Raw genomic sequence first — 21,661 nt, 5'->3', positions numbered from 1 at the left:
GATAAAGGGAATGGTTGCAGAAAGATACTGCCAGTGACCTACATGTCAGTGGGCTGTGGAATTATTATTTATTATTATTAACATCTGAGCTCCATGAAGTCAGAGACTCATTGTGGAAGGTACACATCGCACACAATGGTTATCCAACTGTGCCTTAAACTGATTCTGTGTGTCCGCATTCACAACACACACACTCAGGCACTGCATTTCACTCTCCATGCCAAGAACCTGCTCCTCACATCCTCCTTATACTGTTTCCAGCAATGGTCTCTTGTTCTACCACTCTTCCCAATTTCTATGAAAAATCTCTTCCATGTCAACTTGATAACAACCCCTGAGTAGCTTATATGTCTCAATCATATATCCCCCCCCACCCTCCTCCTCCTCCTACTCACGAGCCTTTCAGTTTACATTCTCTCCATCTCCTTGTACTCCACATTCCAAAGACCACTGACAACCTTTGTGAATCTTCTCTGGACCCTTTCTGACATATCCTCGTCACCATGAAAAGCTGGCAACCAAATCTGTGCACAGCAATCCATATGAGGTCTGATCAAGGCCTTATACCCTAGCATCATAACCTCTTTATTTCTACATGTCAGGTTCCTCTGTGTCGCCATTATCCGATGTGATGTCCACACTGTGCAATGTGGTCCCTGAATTTCAGCTTCTTGGTGAGAAGGATGGCTTCCAGATCTCTTATCTCCTCTTCCTCCTTTAAAGTTTCCCCACAAGTGTATACTTTGCATCCCATCATTACTTCCTAAAATTTGAAATCCTTACACTTTGCAACATTGAAACAGATCCACTTACCTGCCCATTCATGCAATCTATACAAGTCCTCCTGGAAGGCCATAACATTTGTTTGACCCTGAATTGCTCTACCCAATTTTGCATCATATGCAAATATCACTAATTAAAGCCATCCCAATATCATTAATATACAAATTGAATAGCAACGTTCCAAAAACTGATCTCTGTGAGACGCCACTAGTAACCTTCCACTTTTGGGATACTGTACCTCCACATAAAATTTTGATACCTATCCAACAGCCAGTCACTGATCCAACTCAGAAGTCTATTATCCAATCCCATCTGTGTCAGTTTATTTAACAGCTTGTTATGTGACAGTCTATCAAAAACGTTTGCAAAATCCAAATACAACACTGTATATGCATCTCCCCTGTCCAAGGTATTTGTCACATTGTTATAGTACATAAGTAAGTTGACGAGGCAAGGGACTTGGGAGTTATTGTGGACAGAGAACTTAAATTTAAAGGGCATATTGCAAAGATTGCCAAAACATCAACATCAAATTACATGGTTCTTGAAGAACACACTAACAAGCAGGGATAAGGAAGTTATTGTTCCACTTTATAAGACATTAATAACACTGCATTTGGACTATTGAGCACAGATCTGGTCATCTGGATTTCTTGGTGATGAAGAAATGCTGGAGAGGATTCAGGGGCGAGTCACAAAGATTGTTACAGGTCTGTGGGGACTCCAAAAACTAACTGATAGACGTAAGAGAGGAGATATGATAGAGGCATATAAATTATTAAAGGGATTTTATAGGATTGATACTGATGACATTTTTAAGAGCAGTACAGGAAGGGAGAGAACGAGGGGCCATCCCTGGAGATTATGTAAGAGTGTGGTTAACAAGGGTGTTAGGACTAGATTTTTTGCTTGGAGAGTTGTGAATGGGTAGAATGCGTTGCCAGAGGTGATTGTGAATGCTTCATCTGTGAATGAATTTAAGGCGAAGTATGATAGGTATTGTGTAAATAATGGTTAGTGTGTCAATGTAGTGGGTCTCCCGCGATGAGCCTTTTGACTCCATGGAGACACTGAATATTATAATTATATAATAATTAATATTAAAATAATAATAATAATAATAATAATAAGTTAGTAAAACATGATCTCCCTTTAATAAACCCATACTGATAGCCACAGAGAATACTACTGTTATCAATCCATTTCCGTATTCTATTTCTCACCAGTCTCTCTAGTACCTTCTCCACAATTCCAGATATATACACATTGGCCTATAATTTGTAGCCACAGCCTTATTACCACTTTTATGTAGTGGAACAATTTTATCTTCTTTCCACTCCCTTGGAACCTGTACTGTTGTAAGACTTATTAAATAGGCATGCCAATTCCCTGGAACATTCCCTTAAGATACGAGGCTATATGTCATCAAATTCTATCCCCTTATTGACATTAAAATTTATTTATTTTCTCAAATACCTCCTGCTCACTCACAATTAAGCCATCCTCTCTCATGTCCTCTACATTTAAGTTCTTCATGATTCCACCTGATTCATGATTCCCGATCAGAATGAAACATCCATGTAAATTGATCACTGAATATCTCAACAATGTCTTCTGTAGCAGTTACCATTCTTACCATTTTCATCCATTAACATCATTTTACCATGATCATTCTTCCTTCTACTTGCCACATATCTAAAAACTATACAGTTTTTCTTTGCCTGATTTGCCTATAATTTGAACTTTTGCAATTGCAAAAAAAAGGAAAATAAAAGTGCAAACAATTGCACTTTTGTTTTCCTTACTGAGTCACTCTTCTGACTTGCTCTTCATACTCTTCATGTAACTGATTATTACAATTACTCATCTTGTACTGCCTCCAAAGTACTTCTTCCAGATTCCATGCTTAAGCCCCACAGTCATCCATTTTACACCTACCTTTTTCAGCCTTTTGGCTTTCAGAATACATTCACACATTGATGCAGTTATGTATTTCTTTGTCAGTTCCCAACAGCATTTATTTCCTTACTGCTCAACTCTTTGTTCCATGTTATAGCTACAAGCTGTCTCTTAAGCTTGTCATAATGACCAGCCTTGTAATTCCACATATATCCTTTCCTCACAGAAGTCTTCACATGGCTAGCCACAACTCATGTGATCACTTCATAATCACTCTCACCAACTGGAAGAAAGTGTGAAACCCCACTCAATTACATCCTCTGATGAAATGATCAGATCTAAAACTATCAATCCTCGTGTGCCATCTTTATGTGCTGTGTGAGATAGTCATTTCTCAAGAACTCGAGGAATTCATTTTCCTTATTCATAAATGCTATCTTATCATTCCAATCTATACTGCCATAATTAAAATCACCCATCACCTTATGATCATTTGTCCCTACAATCACCACTCTTTCACAACTCTCTTGCTTATTTCTTTCTCATATCCAATGCCTGAATTATCCTACTCATTCTCTCTCAGATAGCAGACCTTATGTTATTATGGACTCTCTCATTAACTAATTCTCTAACTATGGAATTTCCATCTACTGGAATCACTCGTCACCTATTTTACCCTTTTTTCTTTCATTCTATTCTTTTGCACACTATCATTAGTTTCCACTAAATGTCTGATATCATTCTGCATATTCTTCATTTCATTTTTCATTTTCACTAACTGTTTCATCAAATCTTGCATTCTGACAATTTCACTCTGTCACTCCCGCAGCAGAACAAGAGGTAGCATTGCTACCTCTTGTTCTGCTGCACCTTACTTCTGTCTGTTTCCTCAATCATACTTTATTTCACTTCCTTATCACTAACTTTCACTTCTACATTTCTTGCATTCTTTCATTCCCTCAGTTTCACTAACTTTAGTTTTATTTCTGTTTCTTTCATTCACTCCATCTTTTATCTTTTCAGTTTGTTTCACTTTCATTGCTGCATGGTCTAATAATATGTCACACTTCCTATAAATCCATACTTTCTCTCGCCTCCTGTTCATTCTCTCTCTCTCTCTCCCCTCACAAACACATATCTTGCACTCTGCGATGCATACATGTTGCATTCATGTCATAGAATATTTTTGAAAAGTCTAAGTTGTTAATGCCACTTGATTTTCCGGGCACTCACTTGGTCGCACCGGTTGACACCCACATGTTTGACTTCATGAGTTCTGCTATTGTGTTATATTTAAGGAAGGCAATTTCAACTAATAAATCACGCAGACGCACTTCATTATCAAAAATAAATAGTACAACACTAAAATTCATGAAATATTGCCAGTTATTACTCAAATTTTTTTCCAGAGCTCTTTTCCAGCAGTACACACCTTATGGCCCTCTAGTTGCCAAAATCAATTATGATACCCTTTTTTTTTTCACATTGGCTTTCCAAATTTGTAACTTTATGTCCATATATATCTAGTATGCAATAACAAATTTGCATGTGTCAGATGTTTTAGTTGGTTCTCACTATACAGTAAACACTGCAGTAGTGAATCCACTTGCTTTAACAATTTACTGAACATTCCAGTCAAAGACCAATAGCATCAATACTGTTTTAAAGGTATTGAGTCCTATGAATTTTTTGTAGTGAGGATTAATAATTATGACAAACTTCATTACCTATCAGTCAAGTACATCTCTTTATGCTCATTATGATGCATGTCCCTTATACAAAAAACATTACATAGACTTACAAATCAAAATTCCTGAAGATTTGAATAACATTATTATGCTTATATTTGCTATGCTGATTTCAAAAATAATATCTGTTTATTGGTTCATATTAGACTTTTTCACAAAATATAACAGTTTGTTATTGAGTTGGAGCTACCTTGTAACTTGTATACAAACTAAACTTGAAAATGACTCCAACAAATATGCTTTTTAAAAAGTTAAAGAAAAAATTGAGATAGCTTCAGTAATAAATGAGATTTGTTATTTTTTTGTTATCATTTAATATTAGGAGCAATATGAAACCTTATTTCAGAAAATCCTTATATTAATATATAACAGGTATTTCTTTATTTGCTCAAATTTATTTATTTTCGCTTTATTAATGACATCTTAAATGACAAATATGCGTTATTTTATAAAATTGTGAAGATCTGCCACAGCTCCGTTGGTAATAACGATGCCCTTCACATGGAAAGACTCTAGTTTTGAATCCTATCTGGAATCTGAAGAACTTTTTATCAGAGCTTATCAGCTGAGTGTCCAGTCTCACATGTAGGTGACAGGGTTTTTGCCACCAGAAACTCCATGTTTTTCATCCTGCAAAACAGGCTCACTAGCTAGAAAAACACACTCAAAATTTACAGACAGCAGATGATGCATATAGGATTTACTGCCTAATAAGCAGTAAGCATATTTATAAGAAGCCAACTTACTTGGCTGTGACAAACTATTGAGCCTAATATGAAAAGGAAAATGGGATGAATAAAATGAATTGATTAAAGTAAATGGTTATTCAGAATCCATTTATTTTTTTTTATTTTTTGCCTTTAAATGACTATTTAATGTAATTTTTCTTATGTGATGCACTAGTAATTTCTTCTTTTAAATATCCTTATCATCAAATTTCTGACATGTACCCTCCGAGGTGTACAGAATATCATAAAAGTACTACATGAAAAAGTTGCACCATTACTAACCTCCTATCGACAATTTTCCTCCAAATTAATCTGTTATCTCTCAAGATTCCAATATTATCAGATCTTCTATTCCTGTCTTCTAAGGCACTTTGTACTGTATCAATCTACCTAGATCTTGGTCTTCCTCTGGATCCTTTTCCTACCATCCTGGTTAAGAACATTTGTTTTGCTAATCTTTCCTCTCCTATTCTGTTTAAGTGACCATGCCACCTGAGATTAGCTCTTCTAACACATTCCTGAATGCTACCAGTGTCGTTTTCTTCCTAATATCTACATTGTAAATATGATACTGCCAGTGATACCATCTGTTCAGTCCCCTAATCTTTCCCAGAACTCTCATATCTGTGGACTCTAGACTTTGATCAAGTGTTTTATTTCTAACCCTTCTCTCAGATCCCTAATTTAAAATTGGTTTGAACGTTGTCTTGTATACAGCTAGTTTTGTATTAATTTTGACTAATTTCTCTCTTATTCCATATAAATATATTCAGTTCACTTCCTACCTTATGCTTTGCTAATTCTATTGTTTATTTTCATATTTAATTTGTCATTGTTGAAAGTTTTTTCACTCGGTTACACTATAAATTAAAGATGCCAAGAAATTACATTCTTAGTTTAATCTTTTATCCAAGTGTAAGCAAATGAGGTTTGCACACAAAGTATCTTCACAGCTAGGCTACTTGTATATAGAGGCTAATGACTTCACATCAATTGGCTTAATATCCCTAATGCAAAGTACACAAAGCAGCACACTATTGTCTTTTTTATTGTTGGTTTTCATGCCGCATTTATTGCAGCAGTTATTGAATTTAGTCAGGGAATCCTGCAGGCTTGTACTGAATTTATTTAAAAGTGTAACACCATCTGCATAATAAAGAGCTGAGATTAACATCTCCAATTTTGAAATCAGGTTTAATACCACTTCATAATGTGATCCAGCAGTGGATCACATTATGAAGAACAGCAGTGGAGATAATGTGCACCACTGTCTCACACCTGATTTGACATCAAACCATCTTCCTGTACACCTCCTTCAATTCTAACTGCTGACACGAAGTATTGCTTGATACAATGTCCCATTTACACCACATAACTGTAGTGTTTTTTGAAGGTGCTCCTCTTAGCATCTTGTCATATGCCTTTTTCAGATGTACAAAATTTAATACAGATACTTGTTATATTCCCATGATTTCTCAATTATTTGTCTTCAAGTGAAAATCTGATCCTGACAACTTCCGTTTGGCCTGAATCAAGCTTGTTTTTTTCCAAACTTCCCTCTACAATTTTTCCTAGCCATTTCTTAAGAATACTTGCAGAAATCTTACTAGGAACGTTCAGTAAGGTAAATTTAATCTATAAGTCTCATGTTTAGTTTTATTTCTTTTTTTTTATAAATATTAGTATGAGAGCTATGTTCTAGTCATCTAGAGACTCTGACCAAGCTTTCTGAATTATGCAGTGTAGCCACTGCAAATATACCTCCATATTTGAGCATTTCTAGTTGAACATCATCTACTCTGATTGCCTTTTCAAACTTCAGGTTTTTGATGGCTTTTTCTACCTCAAGTATTGATATGTACTCCTTTTTTGCATTCCTCTTGAAAATGTTCCAGTATGGTTCTGACACTGTGTGTTTTTTTTAACAGTCTTCCAAAATAATTACTCCAGACATCTAGGATATCCTTATCTTCAGTTTTCATGTTGACTTTATCATCTCTGATTCCTTTTACAGTACTTTTCCTCCATTTCTAAGCTTTTTCCATAGCATCCAGAATATTTTGCTACTTGACTGATAATTTTTTTATGTTCTTACCAAAGTCTTCCCATGACTTGTTTATCTAGTTTTACTCCATGTTACACTTTCTTACATTTTTATCTGTATTATCTAAGAGCACAAGTTGGCTTATTTTCCAGAAACTTTTGATATGTTTTTTTTTTTTCTTGACTGCTTCTTTAACTGCCTGAGTTTACCGTAGAGTTCTGATATTTCTGTCCTTGCAGATTTACCTCATTACATACTTCTCTGGATGAATCAATGAATTCATGTTTTCATAAGGGTTTACCACTGTGTTCGAAGTTTGGTTCTTATTTTCAAACTCTTTCATATTTACTTGTTTATCTGGGTAATACCCCAGCCAACATGACATTCTGTCATGTTGTACTATTATTTGGCATTCTGGTTTAATTCTAAGTCAAGCTCTTGTTGTTCTTTGCATTGATTAAAAGGGCATGTGGAGGTTTTCCTCCCAGTTATCTGGCTTTTTTGACCCGTGAACACCCCATTTTTTAAATGCCGTTGTGGAAAATGGGGTAATGAATATGGCATAGTCATTACCTCCAGTCTGTGGTTAATTTTCTTGTTTTCCACAAAAATATCTTCTTTTATCGTGGGGATTTGTAGACAAAGATACTTACAACATTTACCATCCTTGTTTAATACCTTAACAGATTGTTCATTAACTTTATATCTGCTAGACCTTTAACATAGATATTTTTTTCAATTCCTGGAATGAAAAATTCTCTCCTTTATATTTCATTGTCAGGAGGTTTAAGATTTTTCTAATACTTCTGACTTATGATAGAAGTGAAAATATTGCATTCTGTAGAAAAATAATACTAGTCATGCTTTTTTTTTTTTTTTTTTTAATAAATACAACTTATGTTAGCTTATTTCTTCACCTAAACTAGTTACAAGCCCAGAAATATTACTGAAAAATACTAATGAACCATTCTGCAAAAGAAAAAAAGAAAAGTATGGGATAAATTTATTATCATGATTGCTGTACCTAACAAGCAAGTCCCTGAAGCAAACAGGTTCTTAGGTTTAAGTCTCAGTCTTGGGACTCAAACAGAATCCTTTGGAAACTAAATGTTACTCAATCATTTAATTTCTGTGTAGACTGTCACAGTTCACTCTGTTTCATGTTGTAAGAATCACTTGTCATTTGGAAATTGCATTTGAAATGGCACGAAACAAGTGTATTCAGCAATTCTAGTGATAAAAGTGTTGGTAGATTAGGTCCAATTCACAGGTTTGATAGTAGACAAAAGATATGGATTGGAAATGTGTTTTCTGTACTAGTGTTATAGCCCTGTCTGTTGGTCAGACAAAAATAGAAATCATCCTTTATTGCTTTTTTTTTTTTTCCAGTTTGTACTAAGCACACTATCAGAATAACAAAAGGAAGAGACTTCTTACTTACCTCATTTCTTCAACCACATATCGACACACAACGTTTGCTGCATGAGCAAGCCTTATGTGGTATCTGTGATATATCTGTATAACCAAATTTCATCTGAAAATACTTTTTTTTCCCCCCTGGATTTAGGTTGGAAAGTATATTCTATTTGACAAGACATTCTTCTTTTCATCTCTATATTACTCAAGGCGAGAATGAAATGATTTTATTTGCTTACCCAAGGATAAGCAAACAAAAGTCTGTATGTGAATATAATTGTCAACTATAAAACACTAAACTATATCAATCCCATGAACTATGTAGGTCTGTGTTATTATTTACTGTTACTGTATTTCCATTTTTATGCTACTCTCACTCACAGGTTATAAACCTATAATACATTAGTAGCATAGGTGGACTAACAATTTCATCATCATCATCAAATTCCTGACATGTACCCTCAAGGGGTGTACAGGATATGATAGTACTACATGAAAAATTTACATAATTACTAACTTCCTATCTACAATTTTCCTCCAAATCAGTCTATTACTTGTCAAGACTCCAATATTATCATTATCAGATCTTATATTTCTATCATCTAAGGCACATTGTACTGTATCAATCCACCTATATCTTGGTCTTTCTCTGGGTTGTTTTCATGCCAACCTGGCAGAGAACACTTGTTTTGCTAACCTTTCCTCGCCCATTCTGTTTAAGTGACCATACCACCTGAGATTAGCTCTGCTAATGCATTCCTGGATGCTGACAATGTCAAGTTCTTTCCTAATATCCTCATTTTTAATATGATATTGCCATTGATGCCATCTGTTCACGCCTCTAATCTTTCTCAGGATTCTCATATCTGCGGTCTTTAGTCCTTTGGTCAAGTGTTTTACTTCTGACCTAGCTCTCAGATCCATAAGTTAAAACTGGTTTGAACATTGTCTTGTATACAGCTAATTTAGTGTTCCAACTAATTTCTCTCTTGTTCCATATGAATTTATTCAGTTGACTTCCTACCATACCAGCTTTGTTGATTCTGTTGTCTATTTCCATATTTAATTTACCATCTTCACTAAAAATTGTGCCTAAGTAGCTGAAATGTTTTACTTGTTCCACAGGTTCCCTGTTCACAACACAGTTGACATTTCAACAATTCTACCTATTTTCATTGTCTTTGTCTTTTTAATGCTGACCTTCATACCATTATTACAACAGTTATTCAATTTAGTCAGAGAATCTTGCAAATTTATAGCAGATTTATTCAGAAGTATAACATCGTCCGCATAAAGCAAAGAGCTAACATTAACATCTCCAATTCTGATATCATTTTTAATACCACTTTCCTTCATAATGTGATCCATATAGATAATGAATAACAGAGGGGATAATGTACATCCTTGTCTCACACCAGATTTAACATTAAACCATCTTCCTGTACTTCAATTCTAACTGCTCTTACTCAAATAAAGACTAAGTATTGCTTGATATAATGCCCCATTGACACCATATAACTGTAGCTTATTGAATAGCTTCTCTCTTGGCACCTTGTCATATGCCTTTTCCAGATCGACAAAACTATTGGCTTAAACCAATACAGATATTGGTTTAAGCCAATAAGAATATAATTTGGTTGGCTAAATCCCAAATTGCCAGCCCATCCTCGTTCGTTCAGTATCCAGGTAGATACCCAACAGGGTGCACCACAAGAAGGTGAGATTGGACATTAGGTCAGAACCCCTAGTCAGTTCTCCGCATTCCTTTAAAGGCTATGTGGAGGTCTCCTCTCAGTTATACAGTTTTGACCCTTAAACACCCCCCTAACAATTTTATTATTTTTATATTTGTGTGTGTATTTATTGATTTTTACATAATCCTTACTTGAGAGACCAAACAAAGAACTCTTTTTCAGGTCATTACTTCAGATCTCCAATAAGTGAGGTAGTGAAATTCATTTACCACCTAAAGAGACAATCACAAACATCCATGCCTAAGGCAGAATTCAAACCGCAGCCTGTTGGTTAAAGGACATGGATGCTAAACACTCATGCAATTAGGCCAGCTATTATTTAATCATTCCTGTTATATTTTTCTGAGCTAGCTGTTTGCTTATCCTGTTTCCTGTTCTTAAAAGCATTTTCACCTGATATTTTTAATACTACTTAATTTATCATTTATAATTTATTTATTTAGGAAGATGGAACACTTGGAAAGGCTGAAGCTATTATTAATGATCTTAAGAAGACCCTTGAAGCAAGGCTATGAAAACTATAAATAACTGGTTAGGCAAAACCTGTTCAGGAATAAAATAAATGAGAAATGTAAAAAAATAAATAAATAAATAAATATATATATATATATATATATATAAAATTAAAAAAATTAGAAATAAGGAGGAAAAAAAGACAATACTCTGGTTACTTGGAAAAAGGAGGTGTGAACATTATGAAGATAATTGTTTCTTTGATTTTCCATTGTAAATGGCTTATTTTTTTCATTTGTATCTGTTTGGTAAATAAAAAAAATATGAATTACAAAAATGATGGTTTGATTTTTCTGCATTACTAACTAGAAGTTCATTATTCACACTTCTAATAATATATGCTTGAAGAATAAAAATAATTTGAAACATTTCTTATTCTTGATCTGTGTGGAATAGATATTAGAATTAAAAGGGGTAAATAATCATACCTGACTGAAATTGCAAATAATAATGATGATGCAAACACATCTAAACTATATACATATGTCAAAGTATATTTCATTTACCCATACATAATGTACATTTTAAAAAAATGCACAACTTATATTTTTCATTTATATATTTATATTTTTCATTTATAGCCTAGCCATCCAGGCTGGCCGAGTGGTTATCGTATCTGCTCTCCAGCCAAAAGGCTGCGGGTTCAAATCCCGCCATGGGCATGGATGTTTGTGATTGTCTTTCAAAATACTAGTGGTGGTGGTTGGCAGTAGAGTAGATGGCATTGGTGTAGTTGTAGTCAGTTGGTGGATTGAGTTGTGGAGACAGAGTTGAAGAGCAGGTGCCCTCCCTCGATGAGTCTGTGGACTCCCTGGAGGTGTCAAATCATCATCATCATCATGTGTATCAAGGAGATTTAGTCCTAGCATGGCCTGTTCTGGCCTTAGAAGTCATCGTTTAAGAGGACGTCCTGGTTTTCTTTTCCTAATGGCTTGTTTTGGTAATCTTTCTGTTTTCATTCTTTGAACGTGTTCCATCCATTTATGTTTATATTTTTTAATTTTTTCTATTACTGGTTCTTGGTTTAATTCTTTCATAATTTCTTTGTTTCTTTTGTGATCAAATAGGGTATACTTTGCAGTTTTTCTCATAAACTTCATTTCTGCTGTTATTAATCTTTGTCTTTTTGTTTTATTGTCCACATTTCGCTTCCATACATGAAGACTGGTAGGGCTAATGTATTGTATACTTTTAGTCTGGTTCGTTTTTGAACTAGGTTTGGTTTAAATATAGAGTTAATTACACCTGTTATTTTTAAATATTTTGCAATTTTTACGTTTATATCTTTTTCATTTTCATATGTGATCATACATCCTAGGTAGTTAAATGAATTCACCTGTTCTAAGATCTTGTTATCTATTTCTATTTTAGTTCTTGCTGGATCTTGTCCTTTAAAGGCCATAGTTTTTGATTTTTCTGTCGATATTATCATACCATAATCTTTGGCTATCTCATTTAGATTTAAAATACAAATTCTGAAGATAACTTACAGAAAGCTAATTATTATTTGGTCGGCAAAGAGGAGAGTGTTTAAGTTTACTGTAGGAGAAAGTTTAATTCCTTGATGTAAATTTTTATTCCATTTTATTATTATTTCATTTAAGTAGATATTAAACAGAGTTGCTGAGAGGGGACATCCCTGTCGGACCCCTTGGTTTTATCTCTCTCATATATGATAGCTCGTGATTTAATCTTATTTGTATTTGATTATTTTCATATATACTTGTGATAGCTTTTAGGATATTATTTGGTATTTGTCTTTCTTTTAATATATTAAATAATGTTTCTTTTAACTTTGTCAAATGATTTTTCAAAATCAGAAAATGCAATATGTGTTTCTAAATTATATTCTCTTCTTTTCTCTATTATTAATTTTAGGCAAAAGGCTGGGTCTATACATGATCGTCCTTTTCTAAATCCATTCTGTACTTCTAAAACAAAGTTTTCGGAATATTTCATTAGTTTGCTATTTAAGAATCTGCTATATATTTTGTAACAGGAATTTAGCATACTGATACCTCTATAGTTTTTAGGGTCATCTCTATTATCTTTTTTAAAGATAGGAATCACAATTGCTTTTTTCCAATCTATTGGGGGGATACCAGTTGAGTAAATTTTATTTAAAAATAAGAGTCTTTCTTTGAATCTTGTTCCTGCATATTTATATAGTTCTGAATGTAGCTTATCTTCTCCAGGTGATTTTCCGTTTCTTGCTTTTTTCAGGCTGATTTCTAATTCTTCTTTAGTTATTTCCTTTTCATTTTCGTTAATTGTTTGCCAGTTGTCTTTTTTAAAATATTTGTCTGTCCACAATTCTGTGTAGTAATTTAGAAATTCTTCTAATTGCAATTCGGTGTTTAATTTTATGTTTTCTTTGGTGTCTGCATTTAAGTGTTTCAAAATCTTATATACATTGGGTCTTATTTTATATAAATCATGTTCTAAATTAGAAACAAATTTGTTCCATGATTCTCTGTCTTTTTCTGACTTCTCTTTTAGCTATGGCTCTTATTCTTTTATATTCTATTTCATCATCTAATCTTTTACTGCTTAACCATTTGTGATAGGCTTCTTTTTGATTATTTCTTTGATTGTATCATCCCAGATCTTCAGTTTTTTCCTTTTATTGAATTTTTTGGTCTTTCCTAAGCTTTCATTTGCTGCTGCATTTAGTATCATTTTTATATTAAGCCATTCTATTTCTATTTCTTCATTTTGTTTTATTTTATCTAGATATTGGTTAATTCCTTGTTCATATAGTCATTGTACATTTGTGTCATTCAATAGTCTAGTTTTATAAACAAATGTTTCAATTTTTCTTTCTGTTATGTTGGAGGTTTAATGGATTATTTACAACACTCAAAAAGAATTAAAATAGAATTTAATACTTCCTATATTTCGTCCTAGTCACTAGGACATCTACGGGGATTACAAAGACAATTAATGTAACATGCACACAAAAACTTACAATACTAAGCCCAACCACGTGGGTGACAATAAAGTCCTATCTAGGTGGAGCGCCCTCTAAGGGCAGTTGTAGGCGGCCTGGAATGTAAGGTGGGACCTCTGGTGATGACTGTTTCCCAAATCTTCGGAAGCTTAATGCAACCGTATTTGTTAAGATTTGGTTGGTTTTTGAGAGCTGCTGCTGCTTCTAGTCTCTCTTTCTTGAATTTGCTGTGGTGGAGCATGGTGGTTTTCTTCCATGATACTCTGTGGGTGGTGTCCAAAACATGGTCAGCCAAACCTGAATGGCCATAGTTGTGTTTAACGATGTAAGACTTGTGTTCCTCTAGGCGGATGGATGCTGATCTGCCTGTCTGTCCAAAGTACGCAAGCTTACAGGCACAGGGTACTTTGTAAACTCCAGGCAGAGAGAGAGGAGGGAGCTGATCTTTCGTAGAACGGATAAAGGTAGCCAGTTTGCGGTAGGGCTTATATGTTGTATGTAGGTTATACTTTTTTAGTATCTTGGCTATTTTTTCCGAAGTACCACGGATGTAGGGTATGGTGATGGCATTTTTAAATTCTTGTTGACGAGAGGGATGGGGAATGGGGGGGGGAATTGATTATTTTTTTGATGCTGTGTTCGCTGTAGCCATTGGAGAGGAAAGTTCTGTGTATGTGGTTAAGCTCAGTAGAGAGGGTGGTTCCACTGGAACAAAGATTGTGGGCTCTCTTGGTAAGGGTTTTAATGATGCCATATTGTTGTGAGGGGTGGTGGTGGGAGAGTTTGTGAATGTATCTGCCTGTGTGTGTGGGTTTTCTGTATACAGTGAAGGCAAGTGTATCATTAGGCATGCGCGTGACTAAGGTGTCTAGGAAGGGTAAACAATTGTTCTTTTCCTTTTCCATAGTAAACTGGATTCTTGGATGTAGGCTATTGAGATGACCAAGGAAGGAATCTAATGTGTCTGGGCCATGAGGCCAAATAGAGAACACATCATCTACATATCTTAGCCAGATAGAAGGTTTGAGTTGGGCTGAGTCTATGGCTCGTTTTTCGAAATCTTCCATATAGAAATTGGCAAGGGGGGGTGAGAGGGGGGAGCCCATGGCGGTTCCCTCTATCTGCTTGTAGATTTTGTTATTCCAAGCGAAATACCCAGAGTTGATGGCAAAGGAAAAGAGATCTAAGATGTCAGAGGGAAAAACGTTTTCTAAGAGATTAAACCTCCAACATAATGTCCTCACAGCACTTAAGCCTCTACACAATTTTTCTTTCTGTTCTTGTTACTTGTAGCCATTTAGGTGGTAATCTTAATTTTATTTTAACAAGGAAGTGGTCACTGCTTATTTCATATCCTCTGTGGACTCTAACATCTAGTGAAAATTTTGATGTCTTTTCATTTAATATAAAGTAATCTAATATTGATTTCTATCCTCTTGCTGCCCAAGTATATTTATGTATGTCTTTATGTTTATAGAAGGAATTCATTATTTTTAGGTTATTATAAACTACAAAGTCAATCAATTTTTTACCATTCCTGTTTAGAGTATGTTCTCCATCTATTACTATATTATTAATTTTCATGTTTCCAATTCTTGCATTTAAGTCTCCTGTCAAATAATAATGATAATAATTTATTTGTATTTCAGTTTTGGAAAATTATTGGTGAAGTAGTTAGAGACTGAATACAAACCTGGATTAATGAGAATGAAAATCATTCTTATCAATAAGAGAGAGCAGCATGGTAGTTTATCATGTGGTACTTTGATCAAGTACCACATGATAAACTACTGTTGAAATTGAGCGCAGGAAGGGAATGGATAGTCATTTGGTAGCTTAGTTAAAGGGATGATTGACTGATAGGAACCAATGAGTTGTGTATGGAAGTGTGCAGTGTCCCCCCCCCCCCCAAAAAAAAGGAAGGTGAGAAGTGGTGTACCTCAAGGTTTCAGTCTGGGACCACTGTTGTTTAACTTATACATCCATGATATAGTTCATGACATGAAATCAGATATTCAGTTGTTTGCAGATCATGCTAAATTAGGAAAAGCAATGTTAGGAAATTCAGAAGTATTGTTCAAGAGGATTTGAATAAATTTGTGCTTTGGGCTGAAGACTGGGGATGTCATTTCATTGTTAAGTGTAAAGTTCAGCACTTTGGAGAGAAAATGGAAACAAGTTTACCATATTTGAGAAACTTTGCTTCAGGAGGTAGAGGAGACAATGGACCCAGGGATCATGATGGATAGGGAACTGAAGTTCAGGAGACATATAGAAAAAGTTGTAAAGGTTACTCAGAACATTGCTGCTATAATACAAAGAGCACTCATATGTACAGATAAGAAGGTAATAGTTCCACTGTATAAGGTATTAATTAGACCTCATTTATTTTTGTGCAAAGATTTGGTCACATGGCTATACTGGTGATAAAGAACATTGGGGTGGGAGAGAGAGAGAAAAAGAAAGAGTGTAGATCAATAAGCCACTATTTCAAGATTGGAATACTGTATATGAGGACAGATTGAGGAAATGTGGATTTCAGAGCTTGGCAGATAGGAGAAGGGGGGTGTGATATGATTGAAGCTTATAAGTTGGTGAGAGGAGCCTATCACATATACTGGGGAATTATTGCATAAGATAATGAATAATGAATGAAATAGGACAGAAATAGAATGAATAATTGAAGAGTGAGAAAATAAAAATCGTTAGCATATTACTTAGATATGATGGAAATGAATTATGAAGAAGGGCTATGATGGCAAACTAGTTGATGTGTAGGCTGTGTAGAGGGAATGGTGTGAGTTTTCGGATGTGTGGAGTGAGTGTGAGGAAAGATTGGATTTGTATAAGAGGGATGACCTACACTTGAATGCATTTGGCCATCAATCTTGAAAAATTATTGATATGAGATCCAATACAGAGAGTCAGGGAAATTGAATTCCGATGGGAGGAATTGTGAGAATCTCTGTGTAAGAGAGACAATGTTAGGTAACTGTGTTAATGATGGGAATGGTTATTATTTTGGAAATGATTATGGAAAGAGAACAATTCTGTGTTCGTCCAGTTCGGACCTATCAAGCATGTGCAAAGATGTCTGCATAAGTAACACAGACAATATACAAAAGAATATGCAAGTAACTTATGTCTATACACGAATGCTAGAAGTATCAGAAACAAATTAGTAGTATTTGTTGCCTTGGCTAACATATTGGGACCTCAATTTGTAGGCATTAGTGAGACCAGCTATCAGAAGCAGACATACTAATTGGTATCGAGAGCGAAGGATACAGTATTTTTAAGAAGTATAGACAGGATAGGAGAGGAGGGAGACTGCTGCTAATGACATCAGATGACATGGATCTGGTTAGACTTGATACCTATGACTGCAATACTCTTCTTCTTCCTTCCATGGTATTAGGCCTACTGGCGTGTTCCGGTCTCACACCATCTTTTTAGGGGGTCTTCCTCTACTTCTTTTCCCTTTTTGTTTATAATTTAGTATTTATTTTGGTAATCTTTCAGATGACATTTTATTTACATGTTGAATCCATTTGTTTTTAAAATTTTCTATTGTTTGTAAAATTGGTTGTTGTTGAAGTTCTTTTAAAATATCTGTGTTTATTTATTTATTTTTTTTATCTAATTTAGTATAGCCTGCAGTTCGTAGAAATTTCATTTCTGCTGATGTCCTTTGGTAATCTATTTTCTTCGTTGTCATGTTTTGCTTCCATATAATATTACAGGTTTTACTAAAATGTTGAATAGTCCTTAATCTAATATTTCTTTATGCCCAAATTTGGCTTGAAAATATTATTAATCATGCCTATAGTTTGGGTGAATTTACTAATTTTATGTTTTGAATCAGTTTCTTCAATGTAACTTATATTACAACCAAGATGAAAATTATTAACTTGTTCAATTGGTTTATTGTTTAGAACTATTTTGCTTCTTATTGGTTCTCTTCCTTTAAATGTTATAACTTTTGTTTTTTGGAAGATATTTTAATGCCGTATTTGGTAACAATCCTGTCAAGATTGTAGAGAGTGGTTTTTAGACGAGCCGTTTTTTGAAGCCATCTGTTGTGAGGTGGAGTGTGACAGGATTAAATACATAGTGGGATGTTGTTACAGATCTGGTGAATCTGTTGCTAGGGGCAAAGAAATAAATGCATCACCAAACAAGTATCATAGGTGCAAAAAGAGTAATCATAATGGGGGGGGGGCTTTAATTATCTGGGCATTGATTAGGTAGCTTTGAAATTGCATGAGAAGAATGAAACTGAATTTATTGAGCTGTTGTGAGCCAACTTCCTCAAGCAGCATGTGACAGAAGGAACTCATGATCAGAGAGTGTTAGATCTGATTATGTTTCAGAAGAGGTTTCAGTTAAAGATGTAACTATTTGGCCTCTGTTGGTGACAGTGATCATGTGGTACTCACTTGGGAAGTGGCCAAGTTTATGAATGTTCCATTCAGAAAAGGTTACATGCTGAACTACAAAGCAGGAAATTATGACTACCTGAGGAGTATGCTGGGTTGTGCACCATGGTATCAGTTGTTGGATGGGAAGTGTTTAAAAAATACTTAAATGATGCATATTAGAACGTGTCCCTAGAGTTCAAAGAATAAATAGAGTAGAAGTGAAATGGATGATTTGGAAGAAATACCATGTGCGTAAGGATTATTGTATGGTGCCTCGATGGACTTCGAAGACTCATCACGGGAGATCTAAACTATCCACATAATCTATCATACCTCTTCTTGTTTCCATTAATAGACAAAGTACTAACAACTGATTCTGGCAACCCATTCCACTCATTCACAGCACTCTAAACAAAAAAAATCTAGTTTTTACATCCCCCCCTTACTAACAACACCTTTATTCAACTTCCAGGGTTGAATCCCTTGTTCCTGCCAAGTGCTGAAATATTTCTCCTGCATCAATCCTATAAAACTCTTTAAGCAACTTAAATGTTTCTATCATATTCCTCTATTTCTCCTACCAAACAACTTCTGTAATCCACACCCCTCAATTTATCTTCATAAGGAACATTCCACTGACCATTCACCATCTTGGTCACTCGCCTCTGAATCTTCTCCACTGCTACCGCATTGGAAAAGATTCAGAGAAACCAAGGTGGCCAGACTTGAGCACAGTAATGCAGATGTGGACGTATCAAGGCCATATAAAGAGGAAAAACAACAAACAATAGTCGGTAATTCATTATTCCGCTAATCTGATTGAAGTCTGATTAGCGGAATAATGAATTACTGACCATTTAAAACTATATATTTAAAAATTTGTGTACATTTAATCACACAAATAAACATTTATTTTACAAGTGATATTCTATCTTTTTCAATTTAGCTACTTGAATACAAATTCTACTCTATGGTTCTTCTTTATGAACTGGTCAATAATATCGTCGTAAAAAGTTGGTTGTAACTTAATTTTCCCAAGCAACATGCACACTTGTAAAGGCTGGCTGAAGTTCATTGGTCGGAGCTACTTTGATGCGTATTGCCTTGTGGTTAAGACGACGTGAAGGGAGCGGAAATGGCTATGTGCGTGCATGAAATCACAGTGCTGCATCGAGAACCTGGAAGCTCCAACAACTGAACAAGCCAAGGTAGCTTTGACTAGACAAGCAAACATTGGCCTTCGATACACAAAGCAAAGCTCAATTATTGCCGCACAAGCTTAAGACATCTTCTGTCTACAAAAATAAAAGCCTAAATGGAATGCTTATAAATGAATGCCTTTATTAACTAATAAATATTGCTACTTTCTCGATTAATGAGCTTGCGCAGCAAGCATGGAGAATTTGCCACTGGTGTTCCTCAATAGCCAAGTAATCTTATGGACTACCTTACCAACATGTCCTCGAAACTCTAACCCTCTGTCTGTAAATCTCTAGCTTCCTCTATTTTGTGGAGTAGCACCATCACAGCTTGTAATCTGTTTATCACAAAATGCATAACATATACCAATTTTTTATATCTGTCCAGCAGCTACCCTCTTATCCTCATAACCAGTGTTGTATCCATTCCCATTTGTTCTAATTTGCATAATAGAGTTCTATGCGATATTCTGTGAAATGACGGCAAAATCCAGCAGAATCACTGTATAGCCATTTCCTTTATCCAATGCTGCTATTACTCTATTATAAAAAAGTTAGTAAATTACTTAGGCATGACTGACCCTTCACAAAGCCACGTTGACCCTCATACAGTATCATATTTTTATCCACCCATTATTGAATTCTCTTTTTTAGACCAATTTTTCCAGTACTTTTATCACCACACCTGATATACTATTTGGTCAATAATTTGCTACTCCTCCCTTAGAACTGCCCTTATGAAAGGGAATTATTTTGCCCTCTTTCCACTCCCTTGGAACTCTACCAGAGCCGAGACTTAAAGAGCCTAGTCAGAGGCATTGCCAGTTCCTTTGCACATTCTCTCAAAACATGAACTGATATCCCATCTAATCCCACAGCTGTATTTACATTGAGATTCTGCAATATCTTAAGAATCTCATTCCGCATTACTTCAAAGGTTGAAGTAATGCAGAAGTCATATTTTCATATACAAGTAGCCAAAAGTGTCACACCTTATTACTAAAATACCCTGGATTAGAGATAGATGGGTGAAAGTTTTTCCACTAGTTTATACTATAAATTAAAGATGCCAAGAAATTATATTCTTGGTTTGGAACTGTGACTTCTGTATTACTACAACCTTGGTATCACTTCTGAGTCTAGTTCCAACTGATAAGAGCTCAAAAGTCTAAACCGGTCTGGGTAGTGGCCCTTCCCACAATGCATCACATTATACATGTCAGTAAGGATAAGTGCATTGCATTATGGGATACAAAGGCAATTGATGTGAAGTCATTAGCCTCTATATACAAGTAGCTAGTCCAGTTGTGAAGTGACTTCACGTGCAAACTTTCTTTGCTTATTATTATTATACAGGCACCTCCAAGGAGTCCGAAGACTCATCATGGGAAACCCAATCTTTCATACCTCTGCTTGAACCCATTAACAGAAAAATCACTCGCAACTGACTGTGGCAACCCATTCCACTCATTCATCACACACTCCAAGCAAAAAATCTAGTCCTCATGCCCTTACTGACCACACCTTTATTCAACTTCCTGGGACTTGCTTACACTTGAATAAAGGATGAAACTAAGAATATATAGTTTCTTAGCATCTTTAATTTAATTTTTAGAAGATATGGATAACGACTTGTTTTATGTTAATCGTGCATATGAAAGATAGAAGTAAAGTATAATATAATATATTAGTATTATTCCAGTCAGTGGATTAAAGGTTAGATAATGCAGAAAGAAATCGGCTTTAGAGCCCAAACATTGAATTTTTCAAATTACTTTAGGTTTCTGCAAGATGGTGGTGTCACATGTGATTAAAATTATTTACCATTCACAAGGTTCAACAGTAGGACTCCGATCTAGCTGGCAGTAATTTGTTTTTGTTTTCATGATTTAACCAACCATGAAAACAAAAACAAAAAGTAAATATTCATGGTGAAAGTAATGCCAAGTATAATTTAATACCAGAGGTACTACAGAAGACATTAGTAACTAAGAATAGATTATTATTATTATTATTAATCAGGCCTCCATGGAGTCAAGAGACTCATATGGCGATATTGCGTATACTCGAAAGACTTATAAGATATTTGTGATGAGCGATTACAATCTCGTTTTGTACCAGCCTATGAAAAAAAGGGATGATCAATTCATTAAATGAACTAAGCAGATGCTCTGTTGATTAAAAACAAATTCATTAATTTGGCGCT

General features: G+C 34.9%; 1 protein-coding gene across 7 annotated transcripts in view; it reads left to right on the top strand.

Moving 5' to 3' along the window:
- Nucleotides 1-11,121, top strand: part of LOC150104038 (kynurenine aminotransferase-like) — a 228,184-nt gene extending 217,063 nt beyond the window's left edge. For 3 of the 7 annotated variants that reach the window (XM_090396693.1, XM_090396695.1, XM_090396694.1), the window contains exon 13: nt 10,816-11,118. In XM_090396693.1, the coding sequence (XP_090252819.1) occupies nt 10,816-10,887 (72 nt within the window). In that variant the 3' untranslated portion in view covers nt 10,888-11,118. Of the gene's footprint in view, nt 1-10,815 lie in introns of all 7 variants that reach the window. The other 4 variants (XM_090396690.1, XM_090396691.1, XM_090396689.1 and 1 more) reach the window with 2 other exon arrangements.
- Nucleotides 11,122-21,661: the final 10,540 nt, after the last annotated feature.

The sequence above is a fragment of the Typopeltis vanoorti genome, chromosome 8, assembly GCF_054136105.1.
Source record: "Typopeltis vanoorti isolate ZY-2024b chromosome 8, IOZ_Tvanoo_1.0, whole genome shotgun sequence".
Lineage (NCBI taxonomy): Eukaryota > Metazoa > Arthropoda > Arachnida > Uropygi > Thelyphonidae > Typopeltis > Typopeltis vanoorti.
This window is presented reverse-complemented; position numbering and strand designations above follow the sequence as displayed.